This window comes from Glandiceps talaboti, chromosome 1 (genome assembly GCF_964340395.1).
Source record: "Glandiceps talaboti chromosome 1, keGlaTala1.1, whole genome shotgun sequence".
NCBI lineage: Eukaryota > Metazoa > Hemichordata > Enteropneusta > Spengelidae > Glandiceps > Glandiceps talaboti.
Window position 1 is genome coordinate 16,298,673 of NC_135549.1, and position 22,249 is coordinate 16,320,921.

General features: G+C 33.8%; 1 protein-coding gene across 1 annotated transcript in view; it reads right to left on the reverse strand.

Annotated features, from left to right (window-relative positions):
* The window catches only part of LOC144441426 (voltage-dependent calcium channel subunit alpha-2/delta-1-like), a 158,146-nt gene that overhangs the window by 31,725 nt on the left and 104,172 nt on the right, over window positions 1-22,249 (reverse strand). The window contains exons 8-18 of the mRNA XM_078131033.1: window positions 12,033-12,083; window positions 8,985-9,084; window positions 8,208-8,276; window positions 7,152-7,241; window positions 6,316-6,447; window positions 5,339-5,417; window positions 5,013-5,062; window positions 4,112-4,195; window positions 3,873-3,935; window positions 3,213-3,257; window positions 271-345 (exon numbers count right to left, since the gene is read on the reverse strand). Of these exons, the coding sequence (XP_077987159.1) occupies window positions 271-345; window positions 3,213-3,257; window positions 3,873-3,935; window positions 4,112-4,195; window positions 5,013-5,062; window positions 5,339-5,417; window positions 6,316-6,447; window positions 7,152-7,241; window positions 8,208-8,276; window positions 8,985-9,084; window positions 12,033-12,083 (838 nt within the window). The remainder of the gene's footprint in view (window positions 1-270; window positions 346-3,212; window positions 3,258-3,872; window positions 3,936-4,111; window positions 4,196-5,012; window positions 5,063-5,338; window positions 5,418-6,315; window positions 6,448-7,151; window positions 7,242-8,207; window positions 8,277-8,984; window positions 9,085-12,032; window positions 12,084-22,249) is intronic.

A 22,249-nucleotide genomic window follows, 5' to 3' on the forward strand; every position in this document is an offset into this window, starting at 1 on the left:
TCTTAATTCTCTCGGAGTCTGTCTGTTTAATCAAAATTACAATAATAAGAATTATTTTACTTTCTATACAATTTGCATTTCTTTAAACTTACACAGCAACAACACTCTGATCTCTCTTACTGAAATCTTTATCGAAGTTACCCTATAATTTTGCAAAGAACGTCGGTCAAAACTACCCTAACAAATATTATATTTTTTTTTATAATAGATATTTAAATAGTCCAAGATGGCTGCCTAGTAGGGTTAATATTTCTATGGTTACCGGCATACCTTGTAATGAGGTATAAGTTCTTCCATGTCTGCTATTGTGACATCAGTACCAGTCACACCAAGCATCTGTTGATTCTGTTAAGAAAACATATCACATAAACAGGAGTCAATATCCATGTGCCTGGCATGCAACCCCCCCCCCCCCCCATGTACATGTACAACAATTCAGCAATTAGGTGCTCCATATACATGTACGAGAACTCAGCTATAGATGCTGCCATCCCCCCACCCCCCCACCCCCCCCCCAACCCCATCCCCATCCCCAGTAAAACAACTCAGCAATAGGTCCTCCATTTACAACAACCAAGTACTAGGTCTGACATGTACAACAACTCAGCCCTAAAGGACTCATGTACAACTTAGCACAATAGGTTCCCCACTTTACAACAATGTTAACCCAGCACTACAGGTCCCTCATGTACATTACAACCTAGCATTCATGTACAACAACTCGGCACTATAGGTCCCCCACTATACAACAACCCAGCACCCATGTAAAACACTATAGGTCCCCTGTGTGAACAACCCAGATGTACAACAATCTGGCACTAGGTCCCCTAATTTGAATAACCTAGCACTTAGCACTTAGGTCTCATATACAAAAAAAAAACAGCACAAGGCATACATTTTCTTTTATCTTATATATCAAACCTTCCTTTGCTTGAGTGCAGCATTTTTAGGAAATGTTTGTTTTGTTGCCACTATCCTAAAATTAGCATCTGACTTTGATTGTAATTTTTGAATTCAACATTTTTTGTTTGTGTACTTCTTGAGATCCTTCTCTTGGACAGATTGTTATTAATATGACTGGACTAAATTTACCCAAGTCTACTTGTACCACTATTCATAAAATTACCATTTTGAGGAACTGAGCTACTACAGTCAGTTCTGGAATCAACAATTATCTTGCTATTAAAGGCACACACTACGCTATGAAATGCAATAGCTACTCTTTCAAACAAGCAAACTGTGTATCCCCCTGACACCCAACACTGTAGTTAATAAAATAATGTTAGTTTTTATATAGCATTTTCCCACGCTGTGCTCAAAGTGCTTTACAATTATTACCCCTGACAGAGATCTATAGTGCAATAACAGCTCTTTATACCTCAACTCCCTTCAGAGCATAAAATCCATTGCAGCCTTTATAAGCCCATATGATTAAAGCATTCACATTGCAACCTCTATCCTACCAGGTCCCAAATTATACAGCTGGGTGGACTGGGGCACAATCATGGTCAACATCTTGCACAAGGACTTTAGCCATTAATTAAGAAACAAATGGCAATACGGAGGCTCAAACCTGTAACCTGGCCAGTACTCTAACCATTCAACCATCATGACTCCAAGACTTGTGAAGATTTGTAAAAATATCTTGTAACTATGGTGATTGTTTTGATCAGCAGTGTAAATCAGGTCAAATTCTTAAAAACATTTTGACAATACACTGTTCTGAAAATAAAAGTTTCCTCACCAAAAAATCACACAATAAATAATGCATATATTGATTTAATGAAATACCAAATATTCTGATGGTTTTTTTTTTAAATTTCAATTGTCATTGAGGTCATGTTTGTTGATCCATAACAATTCATTGTAACAAAACTTAAAATGAGCTGAAACAACAATATACTAGTAGAAGAAGTCAAATGTTTGTTAGTAATCAATCCAAACTACTCTGCATCAATCAAATCTGAGTTATAAAATACGATTCACTGCAATAAATAACACACATAATGATCCACTTTTAATTTAGTAAAAGCGTAGGTTAGATTACACACGTACAGATTTCTTTCAGTTTGATGTCAGTTCATGAAAAACTTCACAAAACAAATTGAAAGTAGTACAGAAACTGCAGATCAAATTGGGGGGGGGGTTATTTTGTGTTAGCCGTAAGTGGTGCATCAGTTGTATTATATTACCTTTGGCTTACATGCTAGTAATTAGCCTACTAAAAGGAAAAAATAACAAAAATAGTCAAAATCAGGATAGAGAGCCAACCAGATTGGGTATTATATGGAAAGGTGTGGCTGGGCAATATCCCAAATATTTACCAAAAGCAAAGCTTGCTAAAACAAAAGTGCTGGGCACTTGCAGGAGTGAGGGCGCTAATGCATATAAGTATGGTATGTTTTAGTTGGGTTGTGTATTTTGGTAAGGCATTCAATTTTATTATCAACATCAGCCTGTTACATCTTACGCTGTCCATGCCAATAGCGATGCTAAATGTGTCTGTTGTTTATGGTTGGCTTCAGAGATGACCTATTTTCTAGTTTTGAGCATTTTGTCGCTGTTTAGAAACAAGCCATAAAACTATCAAAAATAGCACCAATGACAATGTAGCACAGTTGATTGATTTAACTGTATTAAAACCATGCTTAGCATTATTATCACTAGTAAAATAACTTATGCTCTGTGTGTCTTGATAATTCGGGATTTTTAGAATAGTTTTTTTAGATCATTTCTGTTCTAGGAACTTCCAAATGCAACAATCTGTTCATTAGACTTTGACTCAAAAACTTTTGATCAAACTTATTTTTTGACTGTTTCATACTATGGATTGACATCTAGCTGTTACTGATTTTCCTTGAAGTCAAATAAGGCAAATCAATATGCAATATATAGGATTACTTTTACAGATAATGAGTTCAAGTCTTTTGATCAAATATTTACAGAGCTACAAAAATATGACTGATTCAAATCTCTTGCTACTATATAAAGCAAAGATCTTGTCAACCAATAACAACCAGTTTATGAATATGGTCTTAAACTAGCCAAAATGTTGAAATTTTTCAACTGAAAATCTGACATTAATATTTCGATAAAGTTTACCCACATTTTCACTACAAATAAAGTTTCATAGTAATATAACAGAATACTGATACCAGATGTTAGATATGCAAATGAAGGCATACACTGCACATTTGATTGGCTCTGCCTACCTTCCACGTGTTTGTATCATTTCCATATAGCCGGGTGGAGTTGGACTTTAAGAACACATAGAAATGAAGAGTGGATGAAGGAGAAATAAAAAGATAAAGGGTAAAAAAAAGACAACAAAACGAGAAGAAATGAGAAGAAATGAAAATGAAAATATCATGAAATGAAACAAAGAATAAACAAAAGAAACGAAACGAAGCAAACAGGAATGTAGTAAAACATAACAAAGAAATGTAGAATTAGATAAATTATTATGAATGTGGTCAATTGAAATAATTGAAACAAAACTTCAAAAGTATTCTTTTCAGCATGCAACAACCTGTTAACAGTCAATACCTGGGATACTAACCAAAAGGTTGGGATTATCAAATATATGAAAATGGGAATGACAAAAAAGGACTTGAAACTTGAACCTTACAACTCCAGGTTCTATCTTCTATAATAGTTTTTTCTATATGTAGTATTGAAACCTTGTTTTTTACCAAAAAAATGAAACGAAAACCTTACAAAAGCCATACTTATCCTGTGGGTAAGATTGGTTATTTAGGTGTTTATTAAACATGAGCATATCAAATAGAATGCCTAAAGATTGACATCAGGAAAAAGGGAGCAAACAAATTTTTTTAGTCAAATAGTAAACAAGTATATGTTGTTATACTTACATCAGTTGTCACAGTGGTTCTATTGTACACTGGTAACGTTACTGTCGTCATCATTCCAAGACCCTGTCATCAAAATCAAGAAATAACACTTTCATTTTTGTCAATAATCATAGAAGTTCTATTTTTCAATGATCAATTCCAGCAATTGTTGCTATTTATTCGGCATTCATTGCAGTTTGTGTTGATAGAAAAATACACAGTCATGTAACTATGGTTACGAAATACAGACAAAGACTTACCATAGCATCTAGATATATGTTAGACCATTGAAAGTTTCTAGCACGATTCAATGCCATTGGTCTACTCAGTACCTTCACATAATTCTGGGGGAAACAAAAAAAAACATAAATATAGAGATTTTAAATGACAAAATCTGGCAAGACTGAAGAACACTGGACCAAATGTGTATGTTATGTACCCTACCTGGTATACTGTTTTCTATCCCAAATAAAATGATAGAAACAATTACATGTTTAATATTCCTTAGTATTTTTCTTCATTCAGCCAAGGAAAATATCAGTGACCTAAGGGGCCTTTGTCATTACGAGTCGCAAGACGAGTAGCGAATATACATTTAGGTTACACAAGTATTTTCTGACTGAATGAAGACAAATATTTACTCAACACAAAATTGTTAGCACACACACAAAAAAAAACACTATACGAAAAGTCGTATTTGACCATGTTTTTCCACCCGGGATAACGCTTGAGTAGAGGATGTGTAAATGTGGTGAGTATGAGACAAAGTTCCACCTTTGACTTAATTTACCCCCTGTGATCTCTCCCCTGAGGGCTGTAGACAGCCAAAAGTGTCACTTCATCTCATACTACCCCTTGATAGAGATGGTAGTTAGGTGGGTCATAGGTAGGGTAAAGGTTGGGTAAAGGTGGGTAAATTAGACATTTCGTGTAGTGAAAAGCGTGTTTCAGGGGTTTTGGGGGAAAATATGACAGGAGAGCAGAAGGCAGTTACTTGCTGGGTAAAACAAAACAAGATGTCCATTGCAGAGGGCAAGTGCAATAGATGTGAAATATGAAACAAATAAATCAAATCAAGCCAATTTAAAATTAGATTGGAGAAATCATTGCATGTAATTACAGACATGACTGATTGTCAACATGCTACAAATCCAGTCTTACCAATGTGTCCAATCTTATGGCACCCACTGCTGGTATTCTTGTGAAGTATCCTGTAATGAGAAAATAAATCAGGTATCTAAAAAAGCTGACAGCATCTTCTACATATAGCTAAAATCACTAAAACTTTTATTCTTGAATCCCAATTTCACATCAGTCTAAATTATTTGCATTACTGTGATACACATGGATTCGACACACAAATGTTGGGATCGATGCATGGACCCAACATAATAGCCCCCCCCCCCCCCCCCTTAGGTTTTGCCCATTGAATGACAATAAACATACATGTATCTGTAAAATGACTGCATGCTTGTGTTTAAAGCTACCTTTGTTTGCACAGGCCATGTATTTTACACCATCGGTTGTAGATACTTGGGGTCCAACAACATATGTAAACACTCGTACCTGTCAAATAGAAATGAAAAGTGAAGACAAAAAATTAAAATGAGAGCTTTTTACAGTAAAGCTGACACTCTAGGTTAGAATTGAATACGTAGAATGTGACATGCATAGTACAAGTACATATTAAAGAATGCACAAAACTACAGCTCCATAAATCTGTGTATCAGAACTATATATCTACACTTTCATAAGGCTGGATGATGAGTGATTATTTAGCTTTTGTAGTCAGAAGTAGACATTTAAGCTACAGAAAGTCATTGTATAAATACCACATTATGCTATGGTGGTAACTCAATCAGTGCACTGTGGTAGCTATAAGTCTATGGACATCAGCCTGGGTAGCACTGCTGGTAGTGCATCTGTCATGTAATCATAATTGCCGGGTTGAGTCCAGGCCCAAGCTACAACTGCTGACATCAGACTGTGGATGAACGAAACCTGTTACAAACAGGGAAAGTGAACAACTGAATTGGATTAATAGCACTTGGCACAGTATGTTGGATGTACATAGACTTATATTACATTCCATCATTTGATAAGAACAGCTGTATGGCCTCTTTACATAATAGTTCACATTCACAAACAAATTAGAATTTCCCCTGGCATTTCATGCACACATAAAGAGGCCATAAACTTGTTCTTATCAAACCATGAAATGTAATATAAGTCTCTGTTGTTCCAACCTGCTGTGTCAAGTGTTATTAATCCAATTCATTTGTTTACTTTCCTTGTTTGTAACAGATGCTATTGTTTCATGGTCTGATGTCAGCAGTTGTAACTTTTCTCCCTCTTGAGGACAGCATCATATGTTTGAAGTATACGGTTAGATCTGCTACCAGATGAATGAAAACTACAATCTATAGTTCAACTATTAATTACTACAACCGTAGCCATTACTCACATCTCCAAGTAGTGGCTTGTATTTCTGGAAAATTTTGGCAGGTTTCTGGCCACCTCCATCAGTCAATACCATTATCACCTTATTGCAGCTTGCTCCTTGGTTGGTTGTCAGATAGGGCTCAGACTTTTCAAACTACACAAGAATAATGAACATTTGGGTATTGAACTTAAGCCCGGTGCAAGTGAGAGGAATCAGCTGTGCAAAATTTCACTCTTGGCAATTTCTTTGTGCCAATTCCTCTCGTGTGCAGCCAACTTTACTGAGATTTTGCTGTGGTTATTCATGGTCCTGAGCCAAATATCTGGCATGTTTGATAATTTTGGTCACTCATTGCAAATTCCTCAGTATGTACGCTGGACGTGAGCCATCAGCTCATGACTTTCTCTTAAGAGTGCATGTGTGTGACATAAAGTACACAATTTTTGTGCCCATGCAGTCTAAAATACATGTGTGTATTAAACCTTATACGTCAATAACGATGGTATTTTCATGATTTTAGAAGACAAACATGTCGATCTTTGGTCTAAATACCTGTGGCTATTGCTTTAATGGGAATAGTCATGACACTATATGAAACAAGATAACTTTATTGTAATGACACAATAACAGATATCTTGTTAACTATTCCCACTATTAAAGCAATAGCTATGTGCTACTCAAGTACAAACAAGTTACCATAGCAAACAGGTTGTCATAAACAGAAAACTTCATATCACCACAACGCTGCAATATGAAGGGTTTTAGCCAACTCTCTAATATAACTTTTTAACAGTCACTTTAAAATTTAAAAAAGAAATCAACGCAAATTATTTCCAACAGTTACTGTGTACACTTACTTTGAGAAATTCCTCAAATGCAAAGGTGAATCCAACATCAAATCTAGCAATACCATTGTCAGTCAGCTGTTTGATCTGTTCTTTCAAAATCTGCAAAATAGGGTTTAATAACAATCAATAGCGCCCTCTTTAGTTTAACTTTGAAAACTCACTATCCTTTCTGTGACAGAGAGCTAACTGACTGACATGATGCACATTACAATAAATTGCAGTTGAAAACAATTACTAGACAGTATGGACAAGATTAGCTCATGGTTCATTAGTTCTATATTATAAAATACTAAAGTTCAAGCCACCTGTACTTGTAACCAAATTATATTTGCCAGAATAGGCCATAACTGTGATGAAAACATTTTTTCTTGTCATGAATTACTGTCGATGTTGTACATTTTAAAGTAAAAAACAGCCTGGATGCATCCAGGAATGACAATTCAAAGTGAAGAAGGACACTATGAACCAAATTATCAAAGTTCCCAAATTCAACGATAAATAACAATTTTAACCCAAATATAAGTGTTAATGGTGCACTCAGGCCTAGTAAAAAAACTGTGTGGTTCAGATTACACTCCATTTTAGAATAGGTGGGGTAGGTAGATTTTTTATTTTATTTTTATTATATTTGTTTTCATGTGTGAGTGTCTAGTTCAGGTTTTCCATTGTTTTCCATACGGTCTCTGTGTTATTTATTTCTTCCTATCAGATGTACAGCCATTACAGATTGGAAGAACAGTTTTATATTGTTTTTTAAGTTGATGTCAGTTTCCGCATCTACTATTTCTTGTGAGCCTTCACAATGTTTGCGATTTTGTCATTTTTTTTCTTAAATACGTAAAATTTAGGGTCAGCAGTGAAAAACCGGGTGGGGTCGGGTAACCGGAACTAAACAATTATTTTTTTAGGCCTCACCTGACATCCACTATAAGTGACTTGATGTTTTATTCCTGATCTGCCCATAGAGGGCATCATTTCTATTTTTTGGTCAGACTTTAAGAATTACAGGGTTGTTTAGGTCATGATAAACAGATACATGTACAAGAACCAACATAGATTACTTACATTTTTATTTCTTTCATTGGCCTGTACAAATGTTTCAAAACAGCTTATAAGGAGAGCCGATTCGTTAAACTGTAAAAAACAAATCGCAAAATTAAAAGTTGCTAGAAAATATCTGAAATTATTCATTGGTAAACAAATAACAAAATTACCTGAAATTATTCATTGGCTAATAGCTTACTTTTCCATTGTAAGCACAAGTGCAAACACCCTTGAGTACCCAACACTAGCACTCGCGCAGCATGGGGTTCCATTATTACGTTTATCCGAAACAACAAATTTCCGTAAAAATGACATTATGTGATCCAGCGCTTTCGCGTAGAACGAATGATCCTGTCCTCATTTGCATGCAGGTATGCAATAATGTTTCAGGTATTGCACTGCAGTGCAGATACCAGTAGTATGTGCACACACACCCGGTACAAGTAATCTCTGGTACATATGTAATAGTATAAAGTCTGTTTTAGCTTCAACACACGACACACGAGTCTTATAGATAAACAGATATCAAAACACTCAGTCTAAATATGAAATTTTGTTGGTAGTTCATAAAGAAGTAATTGTCATGTTGTCAAAGGAAAGTCTTGTAATATAGAGAACACTCAACTAAATGCTGCATACAAAATTTTAATGCAAAGGAAAAGTTCACAATAGAAGAAGAAAATGAAAGGGGGTGAAGGGCACGTTAATAAATTAATGCACAGGATTGAACTGATAAGGATTAATCTAACAATATTTTGCATAGAAAGATGTACGTGGTTAAAAAAAAATGCTACTTACAGAAACGACGTTGACGAAATCATTTTCACCTAAAGTATCAATCAAAGATACTGCTGAAGATCTAATCAGTTCTAACACCAAGCCATGGACACTTCCACTCCTAGTATTTGCAAAAGATAAAGACAAGTATTGCATCAAAATCGGTCCTACATATTGTTGGTTACCACGAATATAGAACTTATGATGTAATGTGTTGGACTTATGACTATGACATTAGTTATTCCAATACAGTTCTGGAACGGCTGTTTCTAACTTAACAGTGAAAACTACTGTAGTCTAGTGGCTATCTGTGACTTCAAATCTCAAGAGCTCACTTCACTCCATCTAGCTCAATGAGAAATCATGAACCAAAATCTGTTCATGCAATTGAGTAAACCTCAATTGTTAGAATGATGCATAGGTTGGCAATACATTGTACCATAATTGGGGGGGGGGGGGGGGGGGGGGCACTTCAGTAAAATAACTGGGGAACCTACTTGCTATTTAAAAGAACAAACATATCAAAGTTTCAAATAGGAAAGGATTAGCACATACCAATTATTGATTTTAGACAATATTCATTTCAGCCGGATGAAATATTTCATTTGGCAAATTATATTCATACAGACATGTACAACAAAAGAGTGAATTGCAAATTTTCGAAGCCAGAAGTATCACGGATTCATTATTGCTTCATTTGCATACAACTTTAATCAAAATTTGCATAGCAGATAATTTTACATAAATCTAATGCATATCCTTGAATTATAGTCTGTATCAAGTAAATATACAACTAGGAAAGAAACAAACTCTTATTTCTACCACTTTTAAAGTTATTTTGAAACAAGCAACTTTAACTGTCGTCTGCTCATCCTCTCCCAGAAAGTGTACAATATTCTGATACTTTCTAAATTATTTTGAATGTATAGAAAACATGGAGGGTATTCAACTTGTCGTCTGCTCATCCTCTTCCAGAAAGTGGACAATATTCTGATACTTTCTAAATTATTGTGAATGTAGAGAAAACATGGAGGGTATTCAACTTGTCGTCTGCTCATCCTCTCCCAGAAAGTGAATAATATTCTGAGAACTTCTAAATTATTTTGAATGTATAGAAAACATGGAGAGTATTCAACTTGTCGTCTGCTCATCATCTGCCAGAAAGTGGACAATATTCTGATAATTTGTAAATTATTTTGAATGTAGAGAAAACATGGAGGGTCATCTGCTCTACTTCTCCAGGGAAGTGGACAACATTTCTATACAGTACACCTCTAAATCATTTTGAAAACATGGAGGGTATGCAAGTTGTCGTCTGCTCATCTTCTCCAGGGAAGTGGACTACTATAATGATGATCGATGATAGCCGGAATAATTCTGTATCTCATCATATGACTGTATAGTGTTTATATTACTGTCTCTATAGGTATCTTGACTCACCTCATCTACTTCACAAGTACTGATGGAGAATTTTACTCCAGAGAATTCTAGAATTGATATAAATGACACACACTTTCGTTTACACAGCTGGGGCCTGCCGGCTCAGTTTTAACAGTGATGTTTAATATGTGAAAGCTTTTATGGGTGGTATTAAACTGGACTTTCAGTTTCAAGTTTAGATTTTGGGCACATGGCACCAGAATTTGTACTTTAAAACTTACTGAGATGAAATTTTCACACTGGTGTGGCATGCATGCTGCAGTACTTGTTTTCATGAAGTAACACTGCAGTGGAAATTGACAACTACTCTTTAATTCTAAAATTTTATGAGATAAGCATATGACAACTATAATAGTTCTCTTTTGCTTCACCTTTCAATGAAATTGGCTTGTGAATTTTGGAGATATGATTACATATGGATGCTAACACCCCCTCCCCACACACACACGTACACACACACACACACACACACACACACACACACACACACACACACACACACACACACACCTACCTACCTACCTACCTACCTACCTACCTACCTACCTACCTACCTACATACATACATACATACATACATACATACATACATGGATGCACAGATCACATTCCTATTATACTAAGGTTCCTGCTGGGCTGTGCTCATTTGATAAGAAAGTAATAAAATTTTCCAGAATTCATCAAATTCAGAAATGTTTGTTGTCCGGCTGTGACAGCAATAAGATGGCTATCCCATATCCATTTCATACACAGCCCAGAAGTCAATTCAAAATCCATCCATCATCCAAATTCTAATAATAAATATGTCATTTTTCTATCCCCCCAAAAAATATATTCACCACTTAAATGAATAATAAAGAAGACTTTAATTTTTGCATCAAAGTGTTTGAAATATTTGACAAAATTACTGAAAACTAACAATTTGTTAAATTTGGTCCAGAAATATTGATATGAGAGTAAACATTTTAAAATTCTATGAGGCATATCATTTATTGCCATATTTGTTACTTTGTCTGTTAATTTTCTGTTTAAATTGATGCTCGACGACAAAAACAGTTTCATTTGAGTGAGTCTGGTGCATATAACGATGTATTATTAGAAGTAGGATTAATGATTGTGTTTATATGCCATTATGAAGACTAGACTCTTAGTTTCAACATCCCATATTGTATAATTATATTGTTATTTATGGACTCTCATGATGCCATTAAAAAAATGCAAGTCATGTTTTATATATAATAAAGCCTCCTGCATTTTCTTTGAAGTTGGCATTTTTTTTATATCATTATTCTGAATGGGGATTTCCATTTGTCTAGTAAAGGCCGACTTCTGATTAATTTAAGGATTAATTCCCGATGTGAAAAACAGTTGTTTGGCACAGCTATCGGAAAAAGTTGGTCCAGAATAAAAGAATGGTCCTCTATAGTCAGTAACAACCCCTAGTGTAGCAATGGTTTATCCCATTTATGACATAACAACCTCTAGTGTAGGATTAATGGTTTATTCTATTTTATAACAGCCCCTGTGCAGGAATGGTTTATTCCATTTATGATGAAATCGATTTCAAATAAATATGAGAGTTCTTGACAACATTGCTGGTGTATATAAACATGAATTGATAATACTTACACATCAATCAGAATCATCATGTCTTTAGGAGATGCCACTGCCTGGATATACCTGGATGGAATGAGATAAAGAAACACAGGTATTAAAATGTGGAGTGATTTCAACTTTGATATCGGCAGTGTTTGTAGGTGTTGTTGTACTGAGTGGTCCAATTTATTTGTCTTGTGTCAGGTATGCCGTCATTGTTATAGAGTTTCTGTTTGTAAGATATCTGTGTTCAGTTGTTGGACCATTCACTGAGTTGTAACAGTTCAGTGAAATAGGGTATAATAGATAAGATATCTGTACTCAGCTGTTGGACCATTCACTGAGTTGTAACAGTTCAGTGAAATAGGGTATAATACACAATATATCTGTGTTCAGTTGTTGGACCATTCACTGAGTTGTAACAGTTCAGTGAAATAAGTTGTAGCTGTATTTGCAGTTGTGGGATCATTTGTGTATCATAAGACTTCAGTGACAATAGGTCGTAGGTCTGTGTATGTGTGTGTGATAAACATCTGTATTTGCATGCACATACACACACACACACACATGCACGCACACATGTGTGCATGTACACATGTATGTGTGTTATATATGTGTATGTGGCTGTGGCTGTGGGTGAGTGAGACACATATGGACATTGGTCAGTGATTTTTGTAAATTACACATTAAAGTCCATGACAATATAAACAGTATGGGTTAATCACAGTCAGTTACATGTAGACTGAATACCATCACTATTACATGACTTTAGTAAATATGAGTAAATGGTGTCTAAGGGGCTTAGAGGGGCTTTACCACGGTATGGTGTGTTAATTGTCCACTATGTTAATTCACCATTCTCTGAAACACATATATGGCTGGATATTCAAGTACCAAACAACAAATTCTGTAATTCTAATAAAATAGAAAAAATTTAATTTTTTGACATACGATTGTCATCTATGAAGAAGTTTGAAATTTTCCACTGAGCTGCTTAAGTTGTCTATAGCTGCAAACTTAGATACATGATTTCATCTCAGACTTCAATTTTCTTCAGTTTCTATATGTACTTGACAATTCGTAATGACAGCATGAATTTTCAGATCTCAACCATAGAAGAAGTGAACTTACAACAACCTGGTAACTTTAGCGCTAACACAATTCTCCAATTTAAAAATACTTGGTTTTTATCATTAAGTTTAACACAATAGTTATGAGTGTTTTCATACTTTCATTAATTCACCAAAGTTGAATTTATTTTCATTCATTTGAATATGAATCACAGGTGATATGACTCTGTGCATTTTGTTAAATACTGGCAATTATCAATTTTATATTTCAATTACAAATAATTCTTCATTCTTTCATTCACTTTAATATGTTCAGGTGATACAACTCTGTTTGTGTACAAATAGATTTGACTAAAGATTATAAACATGGAAATAGATACCGTTTTAATTTCAAAAATAACAATAACAATTATCAAATATCATATTTCAAGTACAAATAATTCTCCTCACTTAAATATGTTCAGGTGATACAACTCTGTTTGTGTACAAATAGATTTGACTATAAAAGATTATAAACATGGAAATAGATACCGTTTAAATTTCAAAAATAACAATGACAATTATCAAATATCATATTTCAAGTACAAATTCTTTCACTTGTTCATTAAATTTGTGCCTTTTAATACACAAGTAAATAGATAGCTCTTTTAATTCCAAAATAAGGATAATTTTTATTATCATTTTTACATTTTACAAATAATTCTTAATTCAATTATGTTAAGGCAATATATGTTTGCTTATACACATGCCTTAATAAACATGTAAATAAATAAAAGTTAATTTTCAAAAATAACATTGGTGACATTATATTTCCATGCATTTTATAAATAACAATGACAAAGGCTTGATTTAAGTGTGAAGGGTATATCAAGTCTATTTTCATGACAGACCATATGTTTTTTGTCCTTGGTGAAGATAAAATACAAACAATTGTACATTGATACATATCAGGTATTATCATGTATATGGTATATATGCCTTTCTTGCTTTTAAATATCTCTTCATTTCCATTCTCGGTATCTGAAATAGAATGCTACCGCCTATGTGCGTCATAACGATAGCAATCATTTGATACATAATTCTCATTGACACTATAGTTTCTGCTCAATGCGCTACACAACATACATTACTTTTGGCACACATGAGACTATTAAAGCCAACCTTCTTTGTTCTATTTTGACCCACAAGCCTAGAGGTAATAATCTATTTCAGGTACTGAGAATTACAGTATGTTATCTATACTATTGGCATTATGTTCCTGTAAACGTTGTCACATTATACATGTTATAGCAACCCACGCATAAATCATGTTTAAAATATGGGTATTTGTTATACGGTTGAATGATAATTCTGTTTCATGCTGTCTTGTCTCACATCTTCTTTCATCGTCACATACATATAATGTCAGTGGCAGTGTCACTAGCATTTCAGCCTTTAATTAACAAATTGCATCATTTCTCATTTCGTTGGCTCAATTGTTGTTGTTTTTTCATTCTCTCGTCAAATTCTAGTTTTCATTTCCGCCATACCCTGTTATAATTAGTTTATCTGTATTCAAACTGCATTAATTTCAATTCTAATATGATGTTATCTAAAATGACAAGTATGAGAAAATTGAGCAAATTAATGCAAACATATCACTCCTCCTCAGTTTGAAACTTCTCACTCATAATATAAATGGCAAAAGTCATGTATGTGTATATGGAAACGACTGCCTACTTCTGGAATAAGCAATTTCTCTACTTTTTACCGGCTCAAAAAGAATAATTCCTGATTAACCATTGCACAGTTTCATTTCCTTGCATCCTTCAATGAAATCAAAATGAAAGTTTTAAGATCATTACAACACCATTACATTTTCTGAATAGTTTTTTCTTCCTTCTTTTTTTTCTTTTCAGATCTTTTTAAATTGAAATATTAATTCTATTAGCAGCTTTCATCCATTATCAGTCTCCCAACCATAAATTGTCTGTTATACAATACATCACAGGGAATTATTAATTATAAGCAATTCAAAACCAAGTTATTATTAATTCATCATTTAATATGAAGCAATATAAGGAAATTTATTTTTCATTTTTATCATACCATTGATCTCATTACAAGCTCCTTTCAAGAGCACACAGAGAGTTCTTTCATTCATAATATTACAAATATTTTGTGCTGAGATGTTTTATTTCAAAAACTTGCTTAATATTTTCAATTGTGATATTCGTCATTTGAAATGAAACATTTGATATGAACACAATGCATTTTCTAGAGTGTGTAAAGGGACTGTTGAATGTATATAAAATGGTTTTTATTTTTGCCATTTTAAATGTTTTCAGTTAAAAAAGGATGTCACTTATTATAATATGTTATCTACATTTCATGGAATGCAAAATGTTCTTTTGGGCTATCACAAATCAACTGGTACAACACAACACAACACAACACAACACAACACAACACAAAACAAAACAAAACACAAAACAAAACAAGACACAACACAACACAACACAACACAAAACACAACACAACACAACACAACACAACACAACACAACACAACACAACACAACACAACACAAAACACAACACAACACAACACAACACAAAACACAACACAACACAACACAACACAACACAACACAACACAAAACACAACACAGCCAAAACTAACAATAGACAGCATATCTACTTTCAATAAAGCATTCTGTTCAAACAAAAACAATTTTTTTTTAAATATATGATTTGAAATTAAAGAAACGTGTGAAAACCTATTCCTATATTATAAATGTCATTATTTTACAGCATAAATTTTTTTTTAGCAAAAAAAAAAAATTAATCATAATTCATTACTTATAAATTAGTTGAATGTTAACTTTTAATATCATAAAATATTCATTGAAAATAAAAATCATTGTGGGATATAAAAGACATCCATTAATCATTACCATTTGCAGTGTCTGGCATTTTTATTTTGAAATACTACATGATGAGCTATTATACATCATGGTATTGATTTCCTCTACTATTGCTATGACAATGCTGAATATTGATATTGGTGCAGCTAAGACCCTCACTTAATCAATGTCCATCAATTTCTCTCAGCTTTATCCTTTGCCTGATCTGCTAAAAACACTCCTTGCTACAAATCATGCATCTGAACTGTCTTTCAGTATTAATTGATCGTGCTGCGTTGTCATTAAAATTACGCCTGTAGCGACGATCAGTGGCATTCTGATCTGAAAAAGCCCATTAATCCATCTGTTCTCAGAGATCATCAGGCCTGCAAAAAAAAAAAAACGGCCTACACTCCCCTATAAGAGAATGGTATGGTCTAATTCATGTAGAGGGATATATACCTCACGCAGGTAGATGATTATGATACAGACGAATAGAAAGTGATGAAATTGATGAACAACTGAGACAATATTCCATTACGGATAACAATTGATGACCTTGATCTCAATCTAGGCTAACTGGTTTAACAACAGTGAAATGTACTCACTTGATAATATGCCGCTACTACCACTGGGAACAAGACCTACTAGTAGCCATGCCCTGACACCAGCCAACTCTATGATGCTATATTTGTGTGTTACCTGTGGCAAAATCCAGCTTGTATGTAAATCTCAGTTTATCAGGCCAAAGAATGTTGATCCGGATGAAACAACAACATCCATATTTGCACTCTGGAATACACGGCACCCAGTCTAAGAAGAGGAATGCTTTTGACCATTTTCCAATGGAATTGAAGTACATATACGTCCTAACTATTCAGTTCATGGTGTTTTTACTGCCGAGGTATATCAAGCTAAGCATGTAAGTGATATCACAAACTAACTATTTCCACATAAATGTGTCGATAGATTTATAAACACTATACACACACACTCGATTTGAAAGCGTTTAAAAAAAACCCTATTTTATCCATTTCCCGCAAAATTAATAGCTTCCCTACTCTACACTGTCCTTGTTAGTTCATCTCCCATTTTGTGTGCATTAAATGGGGGTTGAACAATGACAATAAAATGACCCCTCAAATTAAATGAAGCAATTATTCAAGAAAGGACATACATCACTGCGGGTTGAAATAAAGTGTGTGTAATTGCATTTGGATTTCAACTGATCACAATATGGGTGTCACGCAATGAGATGATGACACAAAATAATCACACAAACGTTTTAATCTTCTAACATAGCTAGTTGCACACCACTGTTATTTCCAAGCACGCAAACCATCAATTGACGCGTTAGTGTACGGAGTAGTAGTACTGCAACACAGTCTCAACAACTGTTACTGCCTGTATTATTCCATAAATGTATTTGGATCTCAAACAAAATTGTTATCAATATCCTACATACAGCATATCCTACGACTGATCCCCTCGTTCAAAAATGTCAAATTTCCTGTCGGTTATAAACAGTCGCTTCATGGTTTCTGTCTTTAATTTTCATCTTCGTACTTTCAGTCAGCCACCTAGTTTATAGCTTTGCCTTTTTTTTTATTACCTTCAGTTTTTATTACTTGGTACAGAAGTCTCTCAACATACATTGCACCATTTGGTGTTTTCACAAGAAAATACTGATCAAATATTTAAAACCCCATTACAGTTGCTTGTAATGGGGTTCTGACATATGAATCAGTAGCACTGTTGTGGAAGCCTGCAGATGTCTCTGTATTGTGTGTAGTATGTAATAGTGACAGGTATAGGATCACTGCCGTTGAAATTAGCACATACATGTCAATTTCCTTTAGACTATGAAAGATCGTAGCCCCAGGCCTGCAGCTTTTTATTCATTTTCTAAATAATATGTATCACCTAGTACGTCATTACTCGTTTTGTGTTGACAAATAAGTGACAGCACTCCATTGCATTACACACCCATTTACTTGATTCATGTAACGTTACATCATTTGATTAAAGTTTTATTAGCTGATTCATATAATAACAATTCAACTCGGTTCACTACAAAACATGTACTGAATACTACAACATAGACCAGGGGATTATCAACTTCCATTTTACAGCACAGGTTTAGCTGTCTTCTTCACACACCTTTGCCAAAGATGTCTACCATATATTACACATAGTATACGTCAGCACTGATGGCTGTAATAATACCGACGACAAAAACTAGTGTTGTTGTTAAAATTAGAAGCATCACATACTCATTCAATGCAGTTATGAATTTCGGGAAAAAAAAATTTCACAAAAAGAAACAGTCCGCGATATGTTCCCAATTTGTTTGTTGTTGAAAATGAGCATACACATGCTTGACATTTGCCGGGTTTAAACTTGAAATTTTTTACGATAATGTCAAATTTATAAAATGTTCTGCCAATGACGTCATGTTATATATTGTCTAATACATCACTTATGTTTTAAATTTATGTCATCATTTCATCACAATATTACCGGTAGTATTTCAAATTTACAATACAGCCATATTTTATTGACAAGTCTGGCACATTATTCATTAATCACCTTCTTAAACAGCTTCAAAATGTCATCTGAATTTGTTCAGTACCATGTACTGGTTGGACTATTCTTAATTATGCAGTGACATTACGACATACATGATATAACTAAAACGTGCAGTGTTCGCCAGAAGACATACACATTTTACGATCAGAGTTGATCATTTTTGCAAGTTTAGGTTGAAAGATAACAACAGGCACTTCTACAGCGGTGGTTGTTATTCAGGGAAGTTTCACAAGCTGCATTAATTAATGTAAACAAGACTTTCATCTCTTCAGTCACAATCATGCTGTGTTTAGTATTAAAAAGTGATATTATCTAGCGAGTAACAACAACAACCTCAATTTACCAAACGATCAACAGTGATCAATACATTGCATATTATGTTATGTACCGTCTTCTGGCAAACACTCCCTGTTTTAGCTGAAACTGCAGACTATGTCAACATTCTTTCAAAAAAAGAGCTAATAAATTTATTTAATAACAAAAACCAAACAAATTATGTCTTAAAAGATGACTTGTCTTCTGCTACACATTTAGAATACCATGTGAATTTGTCAGTTTATAAAAAGCACACATAACTCCAAGTTCTAATCAACCCCTGACTGTAAACTCCTTGTACATATACATGTTTCTTTCATGCACATATATTATTGTAATAGTGAAACCCGATTTAAAGTCACATGAATATAATTTGACCAGATGGTGTTTGACCAGAGGGTAGTATTTATACACAATTTGATATTTTTCAGTACTGTAGCTTAATTTCTTTACTATTCATTGAAAACATCAGTCAAACCATATGATATTATTCATAATTCAGTGAAATTATAGAAAACAAGATGGATTTATTAATGTCAAGAATTCAGTCATTTTTTAAAATCAAATTTCGCAATCTTTGTTACTTTGCCTTTGTTAACTAGAACAAAATTTGTTTTTTGCTATGAATTTACCATCCAACACATACTTTATTACAACTCTTCACACAGTATGGAACCATCCAATTTGATTAAAATCTGATGTATTGTACACATCGCGATTTCTTTTTTGGCTGTTACGTTTACTGTTGTTTGTTCTTTTGTGAGTGCTCCTTACATACATCTAACAAAAATGTATTTTCAAAATGTCTGCTAAACAGCTGTTAGGGTTGGGTGGGGGTACGGTGGTGGTTTGACAGAGGTTGGGTAGGGATGGGACTGGGTTAGAGTGTGTTGTTCCCATAATAACACCATATTTCAGGCACCAGCAACAATTACTTGTTACAAAATGATCTTAATTTTTTTCAGAAATCTTCAGCATTATAGTTGTTCAATAATTATATCCATGGTTTTGGCATATTGGAAACATAGAGTGTTTAAAGGTTGTATGGAAGTATAAATTCTACAAACGTTTACTTATAATTTGATAAGCTTTCCCATTAAGTAAAATCATTATGTGCCAGTGTTATTGCTTCCAAGGCTTAGCATGCAATCATTATGCCTTCTCTCTCTCTATTAACTATAATAACAACATCACCTTGACCTTGCAATATTTCAATAGTGTTTGTTACTTCAATACATACAGTTACATCTTTTACTGCTGGAATACTGAGTATTCAAATGAAACTCGACTTGGAATTCATTTAACTTTGTGAAAGTATATGAATACACATTGTATGTACATGAATATTAACACACACATATACACACACACACACATGGTCCCCATGTCAATTTGAAATTCATGACTTGTGTCCACACACATGCACATCTAAATTTGAAATTCACGTCTCTTGGTCAAAGAACTAGACTCTTTACTGCACTGTCAAGATACATCATCAGCTGGTCATACCTCCTAGCCCTCGTATTCTCCGCTTGTAATGATTACACTGTCAAAACTGATAATAAAGAATTGAACATTTTCACCTGGTCAATGACAGCATGTAGTTATTTCAACAAAGACAACTAGTCAGACTGTCGTTATTCAAATGAATCAATATGTAAATATACGCGCATTACCCATTGTGATGTGGTAATTTACATGTTATTTACATATGTTTTATGTAAATATCACCCTACAGGGTGCTGAATAACCATGATAACAACTTTTGGGGGTGTGGCTACATGAATCTTTTGAAATTTTTTCTCAACACAAGTGGAGAATACGAGCTTACAAATGAATCTCGACAGTACGGTCTACAGTAAAAAAGGCTATGAAAGAACAAACTATAAATCAACTCGAGCTCTTTACTGAGATAGTTGAAAGCTGTTTTGAGTGAGATAAGAAAATAGATATATAGCAGCTACATGTGATATCATGCTGTCTTACTGAAATTTATACAAAAACTGTAAATACAATTGGAAAAATGTTTTTAAAAAATGCTATGATAGGTTTCTTGTTCAATAAAGAGAACAATAATAATAATCAATAATATTAACATAAACTGAGAATTGTGAAGTTGAATGCAAAAACAGGATGTTTTGAAAACTTATATTAATCTTTGATCGGGTTTGCAAGGACAAATTCTAAAACACAAATATTTGGGGGTTTTGTTGTAGAACATTTCAACCAAATGGTATATGAAAATTTCATCACAGTAATTAAATAAACTTTAAACCAAAAAAATCTTTTTACTGTCTGTTTTAGCTATAATGGGATGTTTTGAGTGTTGTTACATTCTTTTCTTTCCCGAAATAAAGTATAATAATAATAATAATAATAATAATAATAATAATATAAGTATATTTTATATCACATGCAGTGTAAGCGGACATCTGTAGTTTTCTTCTCAGTAGAGACACGAGATAAATATATTTAGGTATGTACACTTAGCACCTAAAGCTCAACTTAAATCCCTGCTGCTGTTACCTGTTACAAGTCTATTTAATCATCTGGCTATTACAACTGACACAACTTTCATATACTGTACATTTAAACTAAATCCCACAAATTTCAATCTTGCCAAATCTCTTCTAAAAGTACACATTTAATTTAATGTATTGGCATATTGAAGTATAGGTTCAGATGCTAGGGTTACTAGTAACACCACATGCTTTATTTTTGGGTGGGTGGGGGGGAGATGTCATTATACAAGTTATATGTATTTGTCTTCGACAAAAAATAACTAAATTTAGTGTAGCCAAGTTATTGGAATATGGAAGTGTATGTAGGGTCACATGCTTTTTCAGGGAGGTGGGGGGAACAGATTATGTATTTGTTTTCAACCAAAACCTACTATTAAATTTAGTCTAGTCCTTGTTATCCACTGCACCGAAATACAAACCTTTACCACAAGACATAAGTACAAAGCTATGGGTTATGACAACTCACAGCAATGTAATATTCATTTTACACCAATGGATCGATACACCCCATACAATACAATAAAAGGCATATTTCATAATTGAACATTTTTTCTTTTTCCTTTCATTCAATAAAATTGTTCCTAATAAATATAAATGTATGGTATGTAACCGTCATCTATTACTGTAACACATGTATTAAATTGCCACTCATGAAAATATGGCTCCTGTGGCTTAAGCAGGAATAAAGCTTGCATGTCAAATATGTAGCAAGCACAATGGGAAAATACATGAGCCATGCTGCTAGACTGATACTTGACATTCATTAATAATGATATTTCAAAGGCTGCTTTCAACTAATGAGTAACAGCCCTGAAAAGAGTATTAGTGTAGATTAAAATCTGGTGTGACAACAAGAATGAAAATTAATGT